The 18,036-nt window shown below is 39.6% G+C and overlaps 1 protein-coding gene across 4 annotated transcripts in view; it reads left to right on the plus strand.

The window, feature by feature from the left end:
* Positions 1 to 7,570, plus strand: part of NEBL (nebulette) — a 384,633-nt gene extending 377,063 nt beyond the window's left edge. For all 4 annotated transcript variants that reach the window (XM_040248597.1, XM_040248594.1, XM_040248595.1 and 1 more), the window contains one exon: positions 1,478 to 7,570. In XM_040248597.1, the coding sequence (XP_040104531.1) occupies positions 1,478 to 1,654 (177 nt within the window). In that variant the 3' untranslated portion in view covers positions 1,655 to 7,570. The remainder of the gene's footprint in view (positions 1 to 1,477) is intronic.
* Positions 7,571 to 18,036: the final 10,466 nt, after the last annotated feature.

Genomic DNA, 18,036 nt, shown 5'->3' on the forward strand with positions numbered 1-18,036 from the left:
AAGGGTAGAGGTCAACCATTGAGAAGGGAAAGCATGATGTGAAAACAAGTAAACAATGAAACACAGTAAGACTCTGCCAGTATTCTGTCCTCATTGTTACCTCGTGATTGGAAATAGTCAACCATGGTCTTCATTCAATAAAAAAGCACAAATATTTGGTCATGTTAAATAGTTAATCAAAATGGCCATGGAAACCTAAATGACACGGTCAATATATGTCTTTGAGTTCTCCTCTTGGAAATCTTGGAGTGCTGACTCATTCATTGAATGGAAGACTTGGAGCAGACTTCTAGACCAGTTAGTCCAGTTTGGCATCTTATGATGAAACTGCTTCTCAAGCTCCTGACACAGTCTCTTGGCCTTTGTCTGTGTCCTTAGAAATAGGTGGCCCTTCTAAACAGCTTGTAAGATACCTTTTTAAAATATATTTGTACAAGTATAGTTGACTTTAATATTATGTTAGTTTCAGGTATACAACATAGTGATTTGGTATTCTTATAGATTGTGTACCATACAGAATTATTATAATATTATTGACTATTTCACTGTGCTATACATCACATGTCTCTGACTTATTTCCTTTGATGGGTGGTAAGGAATCTTTAATCACTCTAAAATTCTTGCATCTCAGCCAATTTCCTCAGTCTACTAATGCACTTGATCTTGAGGTTGTCTGATATTATTAGCTAAATCCTTGGCCTCAAATGAAAACAAATATAGTAAAACTCAACTCATTATAACAAGAATTTAATTATATGTACCTCAATATTCATGGCATTTATATGTTAAATGTCTCCTATTATGTGATACAAAATCCTATTGAGTATATTATGGATTTATTTTTCTTTTTTTTTTATTTAATATTTTAAAGTAGAAACAAAATTTTTGAGTAAAGTTCATCACCTCTGCCAGGGGACCAATGGTTGTAATGACTTGGCAGTGACTTGGGCCTGTCTGCCACTATGGTGGGTTTTGTTCTCTGAAGAATGTGGACTAGGGGAGAATCTACATAATCTAAGGTCTCTGGGCTTATCGGAAGCTGGGAGAGTGGCTTTACTGCTTCAAAGCTTACTTTTTAAAAAAAGATTTTTATTTTGTGTTGGGGTATAGCCGATTAACAATGTTGTGATAGTTTCCCGTGAACAGTGGAAGTATTCAGCCATACATACCCCCCAAACTGTATGCCCTCCATCCAGGCTCTCACATAACATGGAGCAGAGTTCCAAGTGCTCAAAGCTTACTTTTTGACAGCTAGCTGTTGTATTTAGTGGCTTTCTCTGGTCCACAATATTACCCCTTTTGCCAGACTAGTAACCTTGAAATGAACACAATCAAGACAGACAGTAGGCTCCAGAAATAGATGTGCTTGAAAAGGTTCCTGGTAGTTCCCTTGTGTGTGGGCTGGTTTGTCACGGTTGTCATTTGTAGCCTTGACTGTCTTGGTGTCCATTGTGTGACCCCATCTCTCCTTTCTCAGAGGACCTACCGAGCCATGTACGATTACAGTGCCCAGGATGAAGATGAAGTCTCCTTCAGAGATGGTGACTACATCGTCAATGTGCAGCCCATTGACGACGGCTGGATGTACGGCACGGTGCAGAGAACTGGAAAAACCGGAATGCTTCCAGCGAATTACATTGAGTTTGTTAATTAATCATTTCTCCTTGCCCTTTGAGCTTTGTTCTAATGTATACTAAACCCAATCTTTTTAAAAGATAGAAGATACTTTTAAGACAACTTGGCAGTTATTTTACAATAATCTATCCTTCCTTTGACAATTAGATACACAGGAAGAAGGAATGACTTCTGGGCTGAAAAACAGCAGCATTTTTGGTAATTGGTATAAACAAATAATTAGGTCTGGAGTCCTGGTGCTGCTAGTTGTGTTAATGGTTTCCTTTGATTGGCTATTGAACCCTTCTGGAAAAACATATTTTTGTAAACTTTAATAGAGATGTTGATTGTCCCTTAAATGTCACAAATATATGAAACTTCTTAGCTGTCACTTTGGAATCACCAGAAGCCAGTCCTCTTAATTCAATAATACAGCTGATAAGTTAAAAACCATTTAGCTTTCGAGTCACAAGGCAATTTCCAATTCAAGGGAAAATTGCCTAAATATAATAAATGTAAGCAGTGGAAGAATGACAGTTCTGTTAAAATTATATTGACTGGTGGCCTTAGGGATCTAGAAACTTTCAATGAACAAAGAAATTTCCTTGTTCCTTGGGCCAACGTGGGTCTATTTATTTCTCATTTGTACCGAGGCATATCCTATTCTTCATTTACATTCTATGAACCTAAGTACACGCTTGGCTCCATAGAATGTCAGGACCAAATAACTTCACAGCTGCTCTGCAAAGGGCAAAATTTAAGGTCATCTATGTTATTTCCCTAATACTAATAGCCTTTACCCTGTTGCATGTCATGTAGGTTCAAGCTTCTGTAACATAGGCAGCTGCACTGCCCTGTTCCTGTTATTCAAACAAAAAGTGTGGCCGATACCTAAAAGCCCTACCCTCTAGATGCCAGCTCAGCAGAAAAGCATAACTTGAAAAGTTGCTTGAGATTCTCCTGCCGCATTGCACTCTAGTTTTGAAGGATTTACACCTTAGAACATAGATGTATATGCTAGCAAATAAGTGATTTAGGCATTTATTGAACAGCTTCCATTAACTTAATGCCACTGTTGACTTAAAAGTTAAGAAAACTTCCTAGAAGCCAGTGACAAAGCTGGAATATGAAGTGTGCTGGGAGAAACCAATGAACAAAAGATTACCAGCTGCACACACAGAGAGACAGGTGATCTGGTTTCTTATCTGGGAAAACAGTATTCAGATTCTGGGATGGAAATCTAGCTACTGAAATTGCTTAATGAAAAGACTTCCTTTCCACTTTCTGGTTTTTATTTTCTAAATCACATTTGGAAGTGAGAAGGGGATGTCACCAGAGATTTGACAAGTTTTTCATTAAAAACGGAATCGTTGTCACATTTTAATTTTCAAATGAGTGACTTTGCAGGCTCTTGCTGGATTCACAGGCATGACCATCACATCATGAAGTTTTTACCTGGAGTCCACAGTCAAGATCACTGGAGAGATTCATGCCCATCAGCAACTCTGGGTTTTTCTGATTGTGCCATCAGTGAGACTTGCAACAGGGTAGCAGTCATGTAGGGTCTGACTCTACAGCTGTGATGAAACTGAAAAAGCAAAATGTAATTATAAACATGTATCAAATATATGGGCCTTGGGGATATCTGCTTTAATGATATATTCAAAGAAATTAACAAAATAAGCTGTAAAACATCTTTTCTTGAAATGTTTATTAGTCCAAAGGCAAATATTAATTCATTTACACCTTTGAAAAGTAAGCACATAGTTTTGAAATCTGTAGTCTCATTTTTATCATGCTAAAAGGGTAATTAGATAAGCTTTATTACACTCAAGCAACATACTATATGACACTGATGTAAAACTGAGAAGAGAAAAATTCAGGCGAATAACTAGAGGTTATTTGAGGGGGTTTTATAGATCACCACATAATCAGCTTGCCTGATTTTCTGTCATTGAAATGATCAGTTGCGATTCAACTGATTAAACCCCATACTGGTTTTGGTGTCTTATACACAAACCTACGAAAACAAGCAGAACTTGGAATATTCTTGCAAAAATTCCTTTGCATTAAAACTGAGGGCAACAAGCTTGCTTAGTTTTATTATACCATTAAATAAATATTTATTATTTCACCCAGACAGACTACTTTTTGTGATTATAAGAGAGTAGTTGTTGATTAAATCTGCAGACTAAATGTGGGATGGGTACACTTTTTGATAAGTACCACATTTATAGGAAGCTCAGAGGAAACCGATTTCAAATGATGATTATAATGGGGAAGTAGTCATAAAGTAACAGCTTGATGTTTCATTGTTTTTCTCTTCCACTTATTTTAAAATCAGATTCACTGAATGTAAAAGTCAATACTTATTCGGGGAGTAATTTTCCCCAAATTTTAAGCTCCACATAATGTTTGCATAGCAAGATACTTCTGCTTCCAGCCTTTAGAAATTAAGAACTAATCAGAATTTAACTAGAGGGGAGTTATTTTACAATAAAGACCGAGGGACAACAAGTTGCACACGTTCCGGATGCTATAATTTGATGGTATTGTCACTGTTATTAAAGTCTGTCAGGATATTAAGCATCTCAGCAGAAATACAGAAAACAATATATGTATAAAACCAAAGTGCTATTTTTACAGCATCATTTTCAAGACTACATTCTCAAACACCTTTTCCCCTTTCCACACACTGCCCCTCTTGTTTTCAATTTGGCAACAGTTATATCCTACATAGTGTGACAGCTCAAGAAGGGTTTTTAGAAAAGCAAGTCTTTTAAAAATCAAGTTAAAGAGGGCTGTCAATGCCCAAGCACAGAGAGCATGCACCTGGTTTTCTAACTGTGATGTGTTCTCAAACCTGATTAAAGCACAAGGGCAGTTTGATACGCTTTTAAAAGGTTCCGAAAACAGAACTTACATGGATCATCTCTCTCGAGCAGAGCATAGCAACCGAATATGTCGCTTGTGGTGTAAGTTTTTGTAGTGAGCGTTTTTACTAATGCTTGTTCTCTGGGAAAGCTTTCTATTTCTAACCTGTGACAAGGCACGTCTTCATGTCTCCTTTTTATTGTTTACACATCCACAGTGCAGCCCACTTGGAAATAATTATCTGGTTGTCAGACCCCCACACTGTCCCTGCATCTTCTCAGGCTTCCCCCACCTCAGAGACCACACAGGAATTTGCAAGCACACTTCCCAGGAGCACCTTTTATGAATATGGATGCGGTTAGACCAGCCCCTCTCTTGCTGCCAGGCTCATTATTGAGGATGGCGAACATAACAGTTTTGCCAGTCACTCTACAGTCTTTCTTTCCTTATCTTGTCTGTGTTGAGCTCAACAACACTCTGGGATTTGGGAGGAAGATCTCCCTAAACACACAGTGGAAGCTTAAGAGGCACATCTTTTCTTCAGGTTTGCCCATCTCCAGTGGAATGTTTTTTAATGAAAAGGTTAAAGAAATTGTGTGTGATCCTTTAATAACACCCTCTATATAAAGTGAATATGGTTTATACCAAAATTATATAGAGATAAAAAATATTGGTGCCTTTTTGATTATCCTTGTTTATTCGTTATGGTCTTGGAAAGAAAACCAAGCAAGCAAGCAAGCTTCTGCCTAGTCTATAGTAATATTTTATTATTTGATTATTGGTGTTTTTATGGTGGAGAAGTGAGATGCTCCTGACGGTTAGAAAAGGTGATGACTGTATTTTACCTCTAGAGGTTGAGAACTTTAGAAAATACTGACTTCTTTCGTCTATTTCTGAAAGTTTCTTTGTGGATTTATATATAGTTGAGATGCATAAACATAAACTTTAGGTTTGAGATTTAAAATACCTATTGTAAATTAGAAGAATTATAGTTATAAGGCTGAATTCAAAAATGAAATTCACTTCATAAATCCATTATACCTTAGCTATTTGCTTCTGATAATCTGAAAGTGGCTAGAGTATGGTTGGTTGGGGTAACTTGACATGGAGGTGAGAAAGCTTTAGTTAATAAGAAGCTCTGTAAACCAAGTGAAGAATGCTAAAATGAAAGTCTCTTTTTGAAGTATTCCACACCCATTAAAGGTTCTTTCCAGGCAATTGTCCACTAGCACTGATTCAAGAAAATCAAGACATTGTATGATGCTTCTCTGGGCATCATTCCCTGATGCTTAGACTACTGGATCCACAAGCCTGGAAGGACCCCTGGGGCAAATCTACACCTCAGTTGTCCTTGTTACTTCCGTATCTTCATGGGAATTTCATATGCTTTTTGTGTTTGATATATGGTATTCAATTTGCATAGTACACACTTCTTTGTAATCCAGTTGCTGTTAAGAATGATTTACTTTAAAGGAAAAGAGAAAACTACATCGTAGTTCCCTTCTTCAGTGTTCATACAATGAACGGCTGAGCATTTATAAGCAGCACCAAGTGTATTACAGGCAGGGTGTGGAATCTTTGCTCTTTGACCTGTGATTAAAACATGAACTTGAATCCTTGTGCAGATTGGTTTCTCTTTGCTTCAAAATATGTAGAATTGTGGTTGATGATTAATTTGCAAGATTGTACTAACTTTGAGAGACTACAGTTTTATAGAAGCACTTCATGTTTTAAAATGAAGGAGCTTACAGAATGATACGTTATTAATATAATTTGGCTTTTGTTATGCAAATTGTTAACACCAGCTATTAAAATATATTTTAGTAGAAATGCTTTAATTCATATTTTTTCCTCTACACTGTGAATCTTTAAGCCTTGGTGGACTAGAGCAACATCGTGCTGCCCAAAGGACTAACCTATGCAAACTAGTTCACATTTTAGTGGATGTCACAGTAATTGTGTAATATGCCGTTATTTCCCCCGCGTAATGTACAGCAGCACTGAAATAACACATTCAGCCGAGCATCGTGTATGTACAGACAGTTACTCACAAACCCTTCAAGGCTAACATGATCATTAGTATTATCATTTGTGTAAGAGCAGATTGCTGACTTATCTATTGAAACCATTTGAACGATGTCAGAACAAGAATGACAGATGGATGCATCAGCCATGGCTCCCAAGTGGTCCCTGCAAGTGTTTTCCTGTGATGAAGCCTCGTGCTCAGATGCACTCTCTCCAGGGTATTATTATTCTGTGTCTTCTTTCTGTATTTGTAAAAAAAACATTATAACGCTTTAATTTCCTATCTCTACACATTTGGTTTGCTTAAATAAATGCAGGATGTAACAAAATGGTTCCACTTGTCAGTTCTCACCTTGGTTTCTAAGAGCAGTGCTCATTTAATACCCTGGGTTTGGGTTTATCGTGACAAATCACGTCAAATCGCCTCAAAGGTCTGTGCCGGCCTCAGACCGCTTACCTTGGTGAGCCGTTCAGAATGTATCTTCCTCTTACACATAAACTTAGCTTTAAATGAAAACAATAGTATGCTTTTTCAAGCTGAGTCTCTTTCTGATTTTATATCAGAGTGCTACAGTAATACATCATCGTAGTTCACTGCTTCCAAGACTGACTTCCTCATATATCCTCAATAGTACAACTTTAATTGTCTTGTGTTTGAAAGATGAAAGAAACAGCTTGCAGCAAAGAGTAGAAAATGCTCAAACTGGGTACATGAAACAGGGAGATGCTCTGATTTCCCATCTCAGAATGGCTCATTTATCATAGAGGATAATTGCTTTTCTCCCTAATTTTCCCATGGTTGGAAAAAGTGAGTTTGTTCCTTTTTTTGCCCTCATGTAAATCTACTGAGACTAGGGTCTTAGCTTTATTGTGTTATTTTGTAACAGTTCTTTGATGGTGCCTAAATTCTCCTAATTATAAACCGATAAACTCTGCTGATGACACATTTAGTGCTCTTGCGCAAAGAATACCCTTCCTAATCTTATTTTCTGTTTTTCATATTCCAAAAGTATGAAATATTTGTATGCTATTAATCATTAAACATACTTATAATATTTCAAATGGTAAATCAGCTTATTTATTTATTTGAAGAATTTACTTTTTTTTCTCTCAAAGTTTCTTTTCTCCCACTATGCTCATAGATTTTACTGTTTGGAACTCAAGCCACAGAGAAATGACCAACTTAGCAAGGTTTTTTTTCTGAACTAAAATGATTCAGATTTAGAATAAGATAATCTTATATTTGTATTAACTTAAAACCTTGTGAAGCCAATTTTACAAATAATTGAGACATACATGACCACTAGAAATCTAGCAAAGTAACTTTTTACAAAAATACTCATACATAGTAAAGTGAAAAGTAGATAAAAGGAAAGTTTTGTTCTTTTCTTTATGTAATCTGCTTCTATGCAGAGAGATTGAATAGAGTTTTGTGATGGCAGAAAATTGGATATGGTCCAAATGTGAACTTCAACTACTTTCTGCAGTTCTCAGCACAATTCTCAGGCCTTTGTCCATTTATATTTGTACTTGGGAGCAGCAGAGTTCTGATGAAAAATAGAATGAGAAAATGGGTTTAAAGGGTGAAAAGTCAATATTAGAACAAAGGACCCAGTTACTGATTTTGTATTTATACCATGGCATTTTGATCTTCGCTTTCACTATTTTTTTTAAAGTTGCAAACATAAAAGAGATTAGTAGACTAAAATAGAGAAATGAGCAAAATCTGAACACCTGTTATTCCATGTGAGAAAATAAGGAACTTTTCTGCATCCCAAATTTAGTGGTTAGATTGCTTTTAAAATGAACTAGTTTTTGGTTCTTGAGTCAAGGTAGCCTGCTTTTTCCAAAGGGTTGCTATCCAAGGCCACGTGGCCCTAATTAGCTTTCATTATCTTGTCACACTGGTGACAGACAACTAGATGGCTGTGACCTGACTGATCTATAGGCTGCCCAGGAGCCCTTGATAGGAGCCACACAAGAACTTTACTCAACATGGAGGATGGTCACTGAACCTGTCCACATCTCCCTGGGGAATCCGAGTTCACAGTATAGAGCTGGTTGGTTAACTGGTGTGATTACTGAAAACTAAGAGCCATAGCGAAAGGAGGAGGAAGTCAGGAGTAAGTGTCGCTGTGAGTGAGTAGAAAGCATGAGATGGAGAGAAGAAATGGAGCAAAAAGTGAAGGGTGTGATTGTTGGTAGCATGAGCCCTGAAGATGGGAAGACGCTGATTCTTGCTTAAGGCAGCCCCTGAGATCCGGCAGCCCCATCCCCTGTGGCAGAGGGATTGACCACTCTCCATGTCAGAAGCACACAGTTCTGTTCTAGTCTTGCTGCCTGTGGGATGCCACCTCCTCTTATCTTGCTAAACAACAGATTGCATGAATGTTAGGAACACTTGTGGGGTGTCCCCAAATGAGACACCACAGGTGGCCAATGTGACTGAAATGCCAATTACATTTTTGCAGTTCCCATGTTGCAACACTGTCTTAAATCGTTTTGTTTTATGATGTGGCCTATTTCACTGTGTATATCCTACTGAAAATCACTTTAGTTAGAAGTTGTTTCCCTGGGCTCTATGAAAGGTATCAATAATAACAAAAGAATTTAACTTCAACCAGTGGGTTTGTACAAAGAAAGTATTGGGGATTTGGAAAAATATTCTTATCAATGTCTGAGTGTTGGGTAAAGAACATGGGAATGGCTGGGCTCCCTTAGAGAATGATACAGGCACTGATGTCCCAGGGACAAAAGCTGAATTGTTTCTGTAGAGCTTTCAGAAATACGTAATTCTCCCGGGTTTCCTTGGTGATAGTTTTTGACTAAGGTGGATGAAGCAGTGACTGTAACTTATTCATTCAACATATATTTATTCAGTGTTTATGTGATTCAAGGAATAGAACACAGAGACTTTCCTACTATACTGGTAGGGGAAACAACCAACCAAGGATATACATTTATCCACTTGTGTATTGTGTATACTTATACAGCTAATTGCTTCATTGCAGTTTGAGAGGTATTGTGAAAGGGAAGCCTAGTCCTACCCGAGTTCTTGTAGCTGGGCAGGGATGATCTGTGGTGGGAAGGGCGTGGAAGACCCCAAGAAGCTGCTATTTGAACTTCGAGCTCGGTCCATCTAAGCCTTAGACGTGGGAAAATTTAGTCACTGGCAGCTAATGGAAGAAATATTCCAGTCTCCTGCCCAATTTTTATTTAAGTAGCAGTGCAGATTTTTGTAGTTTTCATACAATTAAATTTTCATGAACAAAAGCTGGGTTACAGATGTGCATGAATAGGTGTATACGCACTACCCATTGATTATTCTAATTATGATTTAATTCCACTTAGAAAGTCAGCAGGTTGCAAAGAGTGAATTATATTCACAAAGTTTTATAGATCTGCAATGCTTCACTTTGTTTTTTGGATAATTGGTTATTATGTAGAGTTTCTTGTGTCCTTATTTCCTCCCTGAATATTTTTAGGAAGCATGTGCTTACTGGAGTTTACAGTTGTACAGTGAGCAGCAGAACCATTGATTAAAATGCAGTTCTCCCCTGTTTTAGACTCCACAGATTTGGGAAACTGTCATTCCATCTAATATGTGATACAAGTTAGATTTGCAACATTAACTGGGCAACACAGGGAAAAATCACTCACAAAGCAAGTCAATTGTTGATGATTACTTATAATAGATCCTTGCTCAGAGGTAAATCATAGCTTTGTTTATAGAATTCTGGCAAGATTGTTGATCATCTGCCTCTTTCAAAGTCTGACGATATGTTTGCACATCTTATCTTGGGTACTTTTGCCCCAGTTAAATTCATGATCGATAATATTTTGGATGTGTTGTCTTCCTTCGTCAATGCCTAATATAATGCTTGCTGCGGGAACACTTTTTGATATTGATAAACACTTCCTGACTGCATGTGCACTTTCTTTTAGAAATGTTTTGGCTTTCAAGACGGTGCCCTGCAAAGTGATTTCTGAACTTCTCCATCTCTTCATTGTGCTGCTTTTCTTCCAAAAGAGTAGTTCTGATGATCCGACTAAAGCATCCTAATTGGTATTGTAATACAAAGTTTCTTTTGTTCACAAACCATATGCCCACTATTTTACATTCATTTTAGTGGGGTCGGGAGAAGCGGTGCTTGAAAACCCGGAGGAGCAAACTTGTTTTGTGTGATGCATCCCACAGTCCAGGTGAACATGGCTTCTCTCTGCCTGCAGCCATCTCTCCACCCAGAAAAACAAGGACATGGCGCAGAAAGGCTTTTCCGTCTTCTATGACTTAAGTCCTGAAAAAGCTATGACAGTAGAGGAGAGGATGGCTCCTGTGAGGATTTATTTTTCAAAACAGGCGAATGAAAAAATACTTACAGCATGAGAACTTCATTATAGTGTGTCACCTCTGAGTATTAGTGAAATTTCCTGTTTGAAGAATACCGAAACAGTTTCAGAGCTTCAGATGGGCCTTCTGGTCTTGATGGGCTACTTGTTCATGACAGAGACCCTCAAATGGTATTTTCACAATGTAGACTTCTTAAGCATTTGACAGAGTCAATTTATTATTCTATTTCTGCACAGATCCAAGATCCACATGTGATTGATTGGGGTGGAGGGGAGTTATTAGCCAAAAGAAGTCCTATGCCAGACATGACCATGTCAGGTGAGTGAGAGAGTACCTGTGGAAGAATAGCATCACAGGAAAGAGAAGGAAGGATGTAGCCAAGGCAAGGGCAGGTGAAGAGCCCAAGGCCTCACTTGGATGAAAACCCAAAGTGTTAGCTTCAAGTGGAATTAAGTCTTTCAAAATTATTCCAGTATCAGGAGGTAGAGTCTCTCTGAATCAGCCTTCTTTATCTTCCCACTTCCCATGCAGTCTCATGTCCACAAAATAATGCCAGGCTCAGCTGTATCACTGAACTTTTCTGGGAGAAAGATAGCTTCCAGAAAGCATCTGAAAATGCTGAAAATTCACTTTGCATGAGTGCAAGTTGGGATATAGTCTTTGAATTTGGGATTTTCTGATACCCCAGACTTAACGATTTTGTTTCTTTGTTTTTTCTTTTCTCTTAAGTCTGAGAAAGCTGTGTTCGTTGGAGGAGAGCTGAGTAGGTCCTGCGTTCTGTTGAATCTGGGTGTCTCACATCTCTGGGTGGATGCTTTTTCACAGGCAGCACATGTGCCCTGCCAGGCACATGGCCTTTGGACTCACAGATTTTCAGCAGGAGCAGAGACCATCAGTCCAATGCCCGTCTTCGAGAAGACCTGGCATGACTGTCTCACTGTATCGATTAGAAGCCCAGGGTGACTCTGTCATAATCAAGTGGCTGGACTTTGAAGGGCAGATAAAAAGTCAGCTCCTCTATCTTCCATCACTGCACCCCTCCCCTCACACGCTGTGGCTCTTGATATCTGCTCAATCTGTTCACATGGGGAGGAGCAGAGTGAGTGCTTATCTGAAGCTGCCCTTGTTGTTCCTTTAATGTCCCAACACCAGTTCTGCTGCACAGCTGTGGGCTGAGGAAAGCGATCCCAGGCGGTGCCTGACTTTGATCACCCAAACTAGGGCAAGGACCCTTTGGAGGAGCAGAAGAAGTGATGGTATCCAGACTCTCCTATCACAGGTTGGGAAGGCAGTATCTCATTTCCTTTAAGACTCTGCAACTGCAAATTAAGATGAAAGGAGAACAAGGTCTTTAGAGCACTGATCTGAAGTCAGAATGCGTTCTGTTCCATGTCCAGCCCTTTCTTCTCCCTGGGGGGACTTTAGTAGGGTGAGGGAAGCTGCCATCTGGTCCAAACTGAAACCTCTTGTTGTTCAAGTAGTTAGAATGCCTCAGGACTACTAACCAGCTTGTGTGTCATTTCCACAAGCGCTTTTTAAACACCTAAATGTTTGTCCACTTGTGATGCCAGCAAGCACTGGATTTGGATTCTTGTGACAAGTCACCTTCTTCCCAATTATGAGTCATCCTGTTTTTCCCTTCCTTGTCTTTCTTTTCTCTTCCATCCCTTCTGGTTCCTGCTTTTAAAAGAATGTGTTGGTTCTCTAATTTAAAAAGTAATCCATTTCAAGAGGGAGGGGATCTATGTATACTTATGGCTGATTCATGTTGTACCACACAAACCAACACATTATAAAGCAATTATTCTGCAGATAAAAATAAATTTTAAAAAAGTAATCCATCCTCACTGTAAAACATTCAGAAGAGTAAAGGAAAAAATGACTTCTAAGTCTACTATCAGAAACTGTGGTGTTGATATGTATCTTGTAGAATATTTATGATACATATGCATACATTTTTAACAGTAATTGTCTTATAAACAATTTTGTGAACCTTTTCCTCATCTGACATTGTATAATGAAAATTTATCATTGAATAATTTTTGAAAAATATTCCATCATATGTATAAATTATTTAGCCCTCTTACTGGACATTTACACTGTTTCCCTTTAAAACTAATGCAGTGAATATTTTCATATTATTATTTCCATTATTATATCCTTTAGGGTAAATCCCATCAAAATGGAATTGCTGGGACAAAAGAATTGTATGATTTGAAGGCTTTTAATAAATAGTGTTATTAACTGGTCATTTAGCACAATTTACAATTTGAATACCTAGTGTCAATAGATTGTTCCTCTTTTATATCTTTTATTTCCATGATTGCTACTGAGGTTGAACATTTTCTTCACATGCTTACTGGCTGTTTGAAGTTCATTCCCTGCTTTTTTTTTTTTTTTTTTAAATTTCAATTTGGTATATGTGGCCAAATTGCCACCCAGAAATTTCTTCTAATTTATACTGCCATTGACAGTTTGTGGGTTTGTTGCATCAAGTCCTTTCTGACATTGAATGCTATTGTTTGTTTTAATTTTTGTGAGTATCCCTTTTAGTTACAGATATGTCTGGTGCGTGTTTATGCCATTATTTTTACTTATGCAATTGCTGCGTGTTAAAAATCTCACAGTACAGAGCAGAGAGACAGACAAGATTTTGCAGGAGTGGAAATAAGAAAATGCAGAGAAGAAGTTGGGAATAAAGGAGAATGGCTGACTAGGAAAAGAGTATAGAGTCACATTAGTCTGCTAAGGCTGCCATAACAAAGCAGTTGCTGTTGTTCAGTCTCTAAGTCATGTCCAACTCTTTGCGACCCAAAGGACTGCAGCACATCAGGCTTCCCTGTCCTTCACTGTCTCCCAGAGTTTGCTCATATTCATGTCCATTGAGTCAGTGATGCTATCTAACTATCTCATCCTCTGCTGCCCTCTTCTCCTCCTGCCCTCAATCTTTCCCAGCATCAGGATCTTTTCCAATGAATTGGCTCTTTGCATCAGATGGCCAAACTACCTGGAGCTTCAGCTTCAGCATCAGTCCTTCCAATGAATATTCAGGGTTGATTTCTTTTAAGATGGACTGGTTTGATCTCCTTGAAGTTCAAGGGGCTCTCAAGAGCCTTCTCCAGCACCACAGTTCGAAAGCATCAATTCTTTGGGGACTGGGTCACTTAAACATCAAAAAATTTATTTTCTGGGGACTGGAAGTCCAAGATCCAGGTCTGAGCAGGACTGATTTCTTCGGAGGCTTCTCTCCTTGGCCTGCAGATGGCCCTCTTCCCCCGTGTCCTCACATGCTTTTCCCTCTGGGTCTTTGTCCAAATTTCCTCTTCTTGTAAGGATGCCAGTCATACTGGATTAGAGCCCATCCTCATCACCTCATTTTAAATTACTTACTCTTTAAAGACCTTGTATCTAAATACAGTCACATTTTGAGTTACCAGGGGGTTAGGAATTCAACATATAAATTTTGAGGAGACAAAGTTCAACCCATAATAAGAATGAAAAAAAATCCATAATTGTGGGCAGCCAGACACAAACAGGTGTATCTTAGAAGGGACTGAATTTAGAAAACTTCAAAAATAGAAGGACTGTGCCCAAGGAAGACATTTGAAAGATAAAGAAACTGGGAAGGAGAAAGGTGAGCCTACTGATCCAAAGTCACAGCAAGTTAGTTATAGACTAGGACAGGAGCCCAGGACTCGGGATTTCAACTCTCCTGATTTTCCTGTTGCCCCACACTCCCTCAGGAAGCTTAGCTCTGCAGTGTGGCTGTGCCCTTGGGCCTCTCCTGCTCTGACTCCAACCCCTGGCAGTGATCTTGAGCCAAGAAATTCACTGCAATAGGCTCCAAATCCCTGTTGCTAAATTACACTCTGCAGAAGGATGATTTCCCACTTCTCCCTTCTCTCTCGGGTAGAGTCAGTGTAGCAGGATCAATTCCACTTGAAGCCCTCTTTGGAGGAAGCCCGCCTCCTGCTCCGCGGCTCCACCGGAGGAGCTGGGTTTCTATACTGATACAATGTGGAGGTGCAGGCTCCTCCGTGCCCTACATCCCACTTCCCTCACCCTTTCCTGGCCTCCAAGCCTTCTCCAGAATTTCCCCTTCCCACCTCCTTGCATACCTGGTTATAGTCACAGAACGCTAGACCTCAGTTTATGTTTGCTTAACTGCATCTCGTTTCTGTCTCTCGTAAGTTCCAGACCCTCCATCTCCCAGGAGGTTAAGGACTGAGACCTCTCAGCTGGTCGGTCCTCTCACATCACTGCTGGATCCTCTCTCTACCTGGTTATTGTGTGTAGCCACCAATTCAGTGTTGACCTGTGCAAAAGCCCACTTCCTAACTGTCCTGTAACAACATGGCTTGTTTTCCATCTTTTATCTTCATTCTTGCTTAATATAGTAAACATCATTCAGAGCTAGAAGTGCATAGTACTTAGTAAGGAAACACAACAGCTTAATAAACACAGCATCCGTTTTTGTCAACACTGATGGTAAACATGTCTTCATTGTCTAAGCTCCCTCTCACTTTGATCAGATTGTTTTCAGGATGCTGTATGGCTGGCAGACCATGAACTCACGGAGATGGCTTATTATGATGGAGGGATGCCAAAACAAAGAGCAGTCATCTGGATTGACAGTGTTACAGGCTGAAGAATGACACCATCTTAAGCTTCTTGGAAGGCACTGCCTGACACCTGCGCCTGAGTTTCCTGATCTGTTCAACAGAGATAAGGTTTCCCTTTCACGCAGATTCTTCACATCCCGGTTGTAAAGAACTTAGCACAGACTTAGCTCAGACTAGATGCTTAGTGAATGGCAACAGAGACCATAGTGGTCCTCTCTGGGAGATGCCCTTGTCAGTTGTTACAAAATAGAACTCGTTTCCATCTCATCTTCTAGGTGGCCATTGAGTGGCCAGTAGCAAAACATTAGTGCAAATCCATGCACTCAGTGAGAGCAGATTAAATATTAATCGAGCACTAAGTATAATGAGAAAATACAAATGCAGGTAAAGACTTCCAGTATGGGGTTACAAGAGAACCTGGACACAGTAATTATATTACCTTTTAAATATTTAGATGTTTATGCCAGTAAGTTGTTTAGTTGATAGAAATCTGGCATATTTTTACATACTGTACCTTGTAAATTAACATTTAGGTTATTAATTTCAGAAGTAGAAAAGTAGTGGTACGTGGTGACCTTTAAAAATGCATAGCTAATTGAATCCTGATAGTTAGACACTAATAGATTTAATTATATGAAAGTGACACAAGAGGGCAGCTGTGTACTGTTTCTGAATACCTTTTGCTACAATAGATTAGGCTAAAATTGAATATGTGTATAATCAGTATGATAGGAAATTATCTTTCATAAACTTATTCCATAAATGTCATAAAATTATTTTATTTAGAAGTAATTTAATTCTTCACACCACTCGAATCCTTATTGGCAAGTAAAGACTGACAAGTAATGATGCAGCTAGCATCCTCCTGATTATCGGTAGTTACTACATGGACACACAACTTGCTGGTGATGCTTAAAGATCATGTGGCTGATCTGAGGATGAGGTGGGAAGACGGAGGCAGGGGCTTATAAGCCAAGGCACAACCTGGTCCCCACAGGAAGCCTGTGTGTTGGAACGAAACGTGTGTCTGGTACAGCAGAGTTTAGCATTCCTGTGGGGCTGGACAGGAATATCTCAGCCTCCATGTTTTCTCATGGATCTTGGAGGTTGGCTTGCTTCTGGTACTTTTGCTTGTCATCTTTCAATCCACAATGTGTAAATATCCTGCATGATACCCAGAGAGCAGTGGTGTGACCTCTGTCTGGGTGTCCCTTCCTTGGGCTCAGAGAGGTCCTGGGCATGAGGATAATGTGCCTGAGCCAGAGCGCCCTGAGGATGCCTAGGATGTTCCAGGCCCGAATGACATCTAGGTTAAGGGGGTTGGGTAGTTGTCTGAGGACAGCAGAGGACAGGGCTGTGTCTCACTATAGATCAGGGATAGGTGTGGGATGGATCTCTTGTGCTTCCATTGTGGTTTTGGAAGGATCAACCTGGTTTGTGAAAATGGGCAGCTGCAAAACTGAAGAGTTTTTCGCAAAGTGAATGTAAATGGATCATTGTTACTTAAATCACTTCAGTAGGCATTTATTAACTTTCCACCTGTGTCCAGGTCCAGTTCATGTGGGTGCAAAGAAGCTACCCAGGCTTTTCTGACAAGAACTGATCAGGGAAGGGGTAGTAGTAAGGAAATAGGATGCTGTATGCCCATAGGGTCAATAGTTTGTGCTGCAGTGCATTCTGGTTGGACAAATTTGTAACAATACTAATGGAGCCTGGGGAAAGATACCCAAGACCCTGGTACACAGTGTGTATGAATTCATGGGGAGAAAATACAGTGAACCGGTACTGGTCATAAGGGAAGGGAGGTCAGAGCAGGCGTGGCACGGAGACTCAGGAACTGACTGTTCACCTAGAAACAACAGGGCAGGACTGTGTGGCCTAAGGTCCTCCTGCAGGTCCAATTCAGGCAGGAGGACCAAATACAAATGAGCCCTACATTCAAAATATCCAAATGCACATAGTGCGCGGGGCTTCCAATGAGAGGAAATAAGGAGGTAACAAAGCTCAGAAATTGAGAAACCAGGAACAGCAAATAGATGGGGAAACAATGGAAACAGTGACAGACTTTATTTTCTTGGGCTCCAAAATCACTGCAGATGGTGACTGCAGCCACGAAAGGAAAAGATGCTTGCTCCTTGGAAGAAAAGCTATGACAAAGCTAGACAGTATTAAAAAGCAGAGCCATTACTTTGCTGACAAAGGTCCATCTAGTCAAAACTATGGTTTTTCTAGTAGTCATGTATGGATGTGAGAGCTGGACCATAAAGAAGACTGAGTGCTGAAGAATTGATGCTTTTGAACTGCGGTGTTGGAGAAGACTCTTGAGAGTCACTTAGACAGCAAAGAGATCCAACCAGTCCATTCTGAAGGAAATCAGTCCTGAATATTCATTGGAAGGACTGATGCTGAAGCTAAAGCTCCAATACTTTGGCCACCTGATGTGAAGAGCTGACCCATTAGAAAAGACCCTGATGCTGGGAAAGACTGCAGGCAGGAGAACAGATGACAGAGGATGAGATGGTTGGATGGCATCACAGACTCTATGGACAT

The sequence above is a fragment of the Oryx dammah genome, unplaced genomic scaffold, assembly GCF_014754425.2.
Source record: "Oryx dammah isolate SB20612 unplaced genomic scaffold, SCBI_Odam_1.1 HiC_scaffold_10, whole genome shotgun sequence".
Classification (NCBI taxonomy): domain Eukaryota; kingdom Metazoa; phylum Chordata; class Mammalia; order Artiodactyla; family Bovidae; genus Oryx; species Oryx dammah.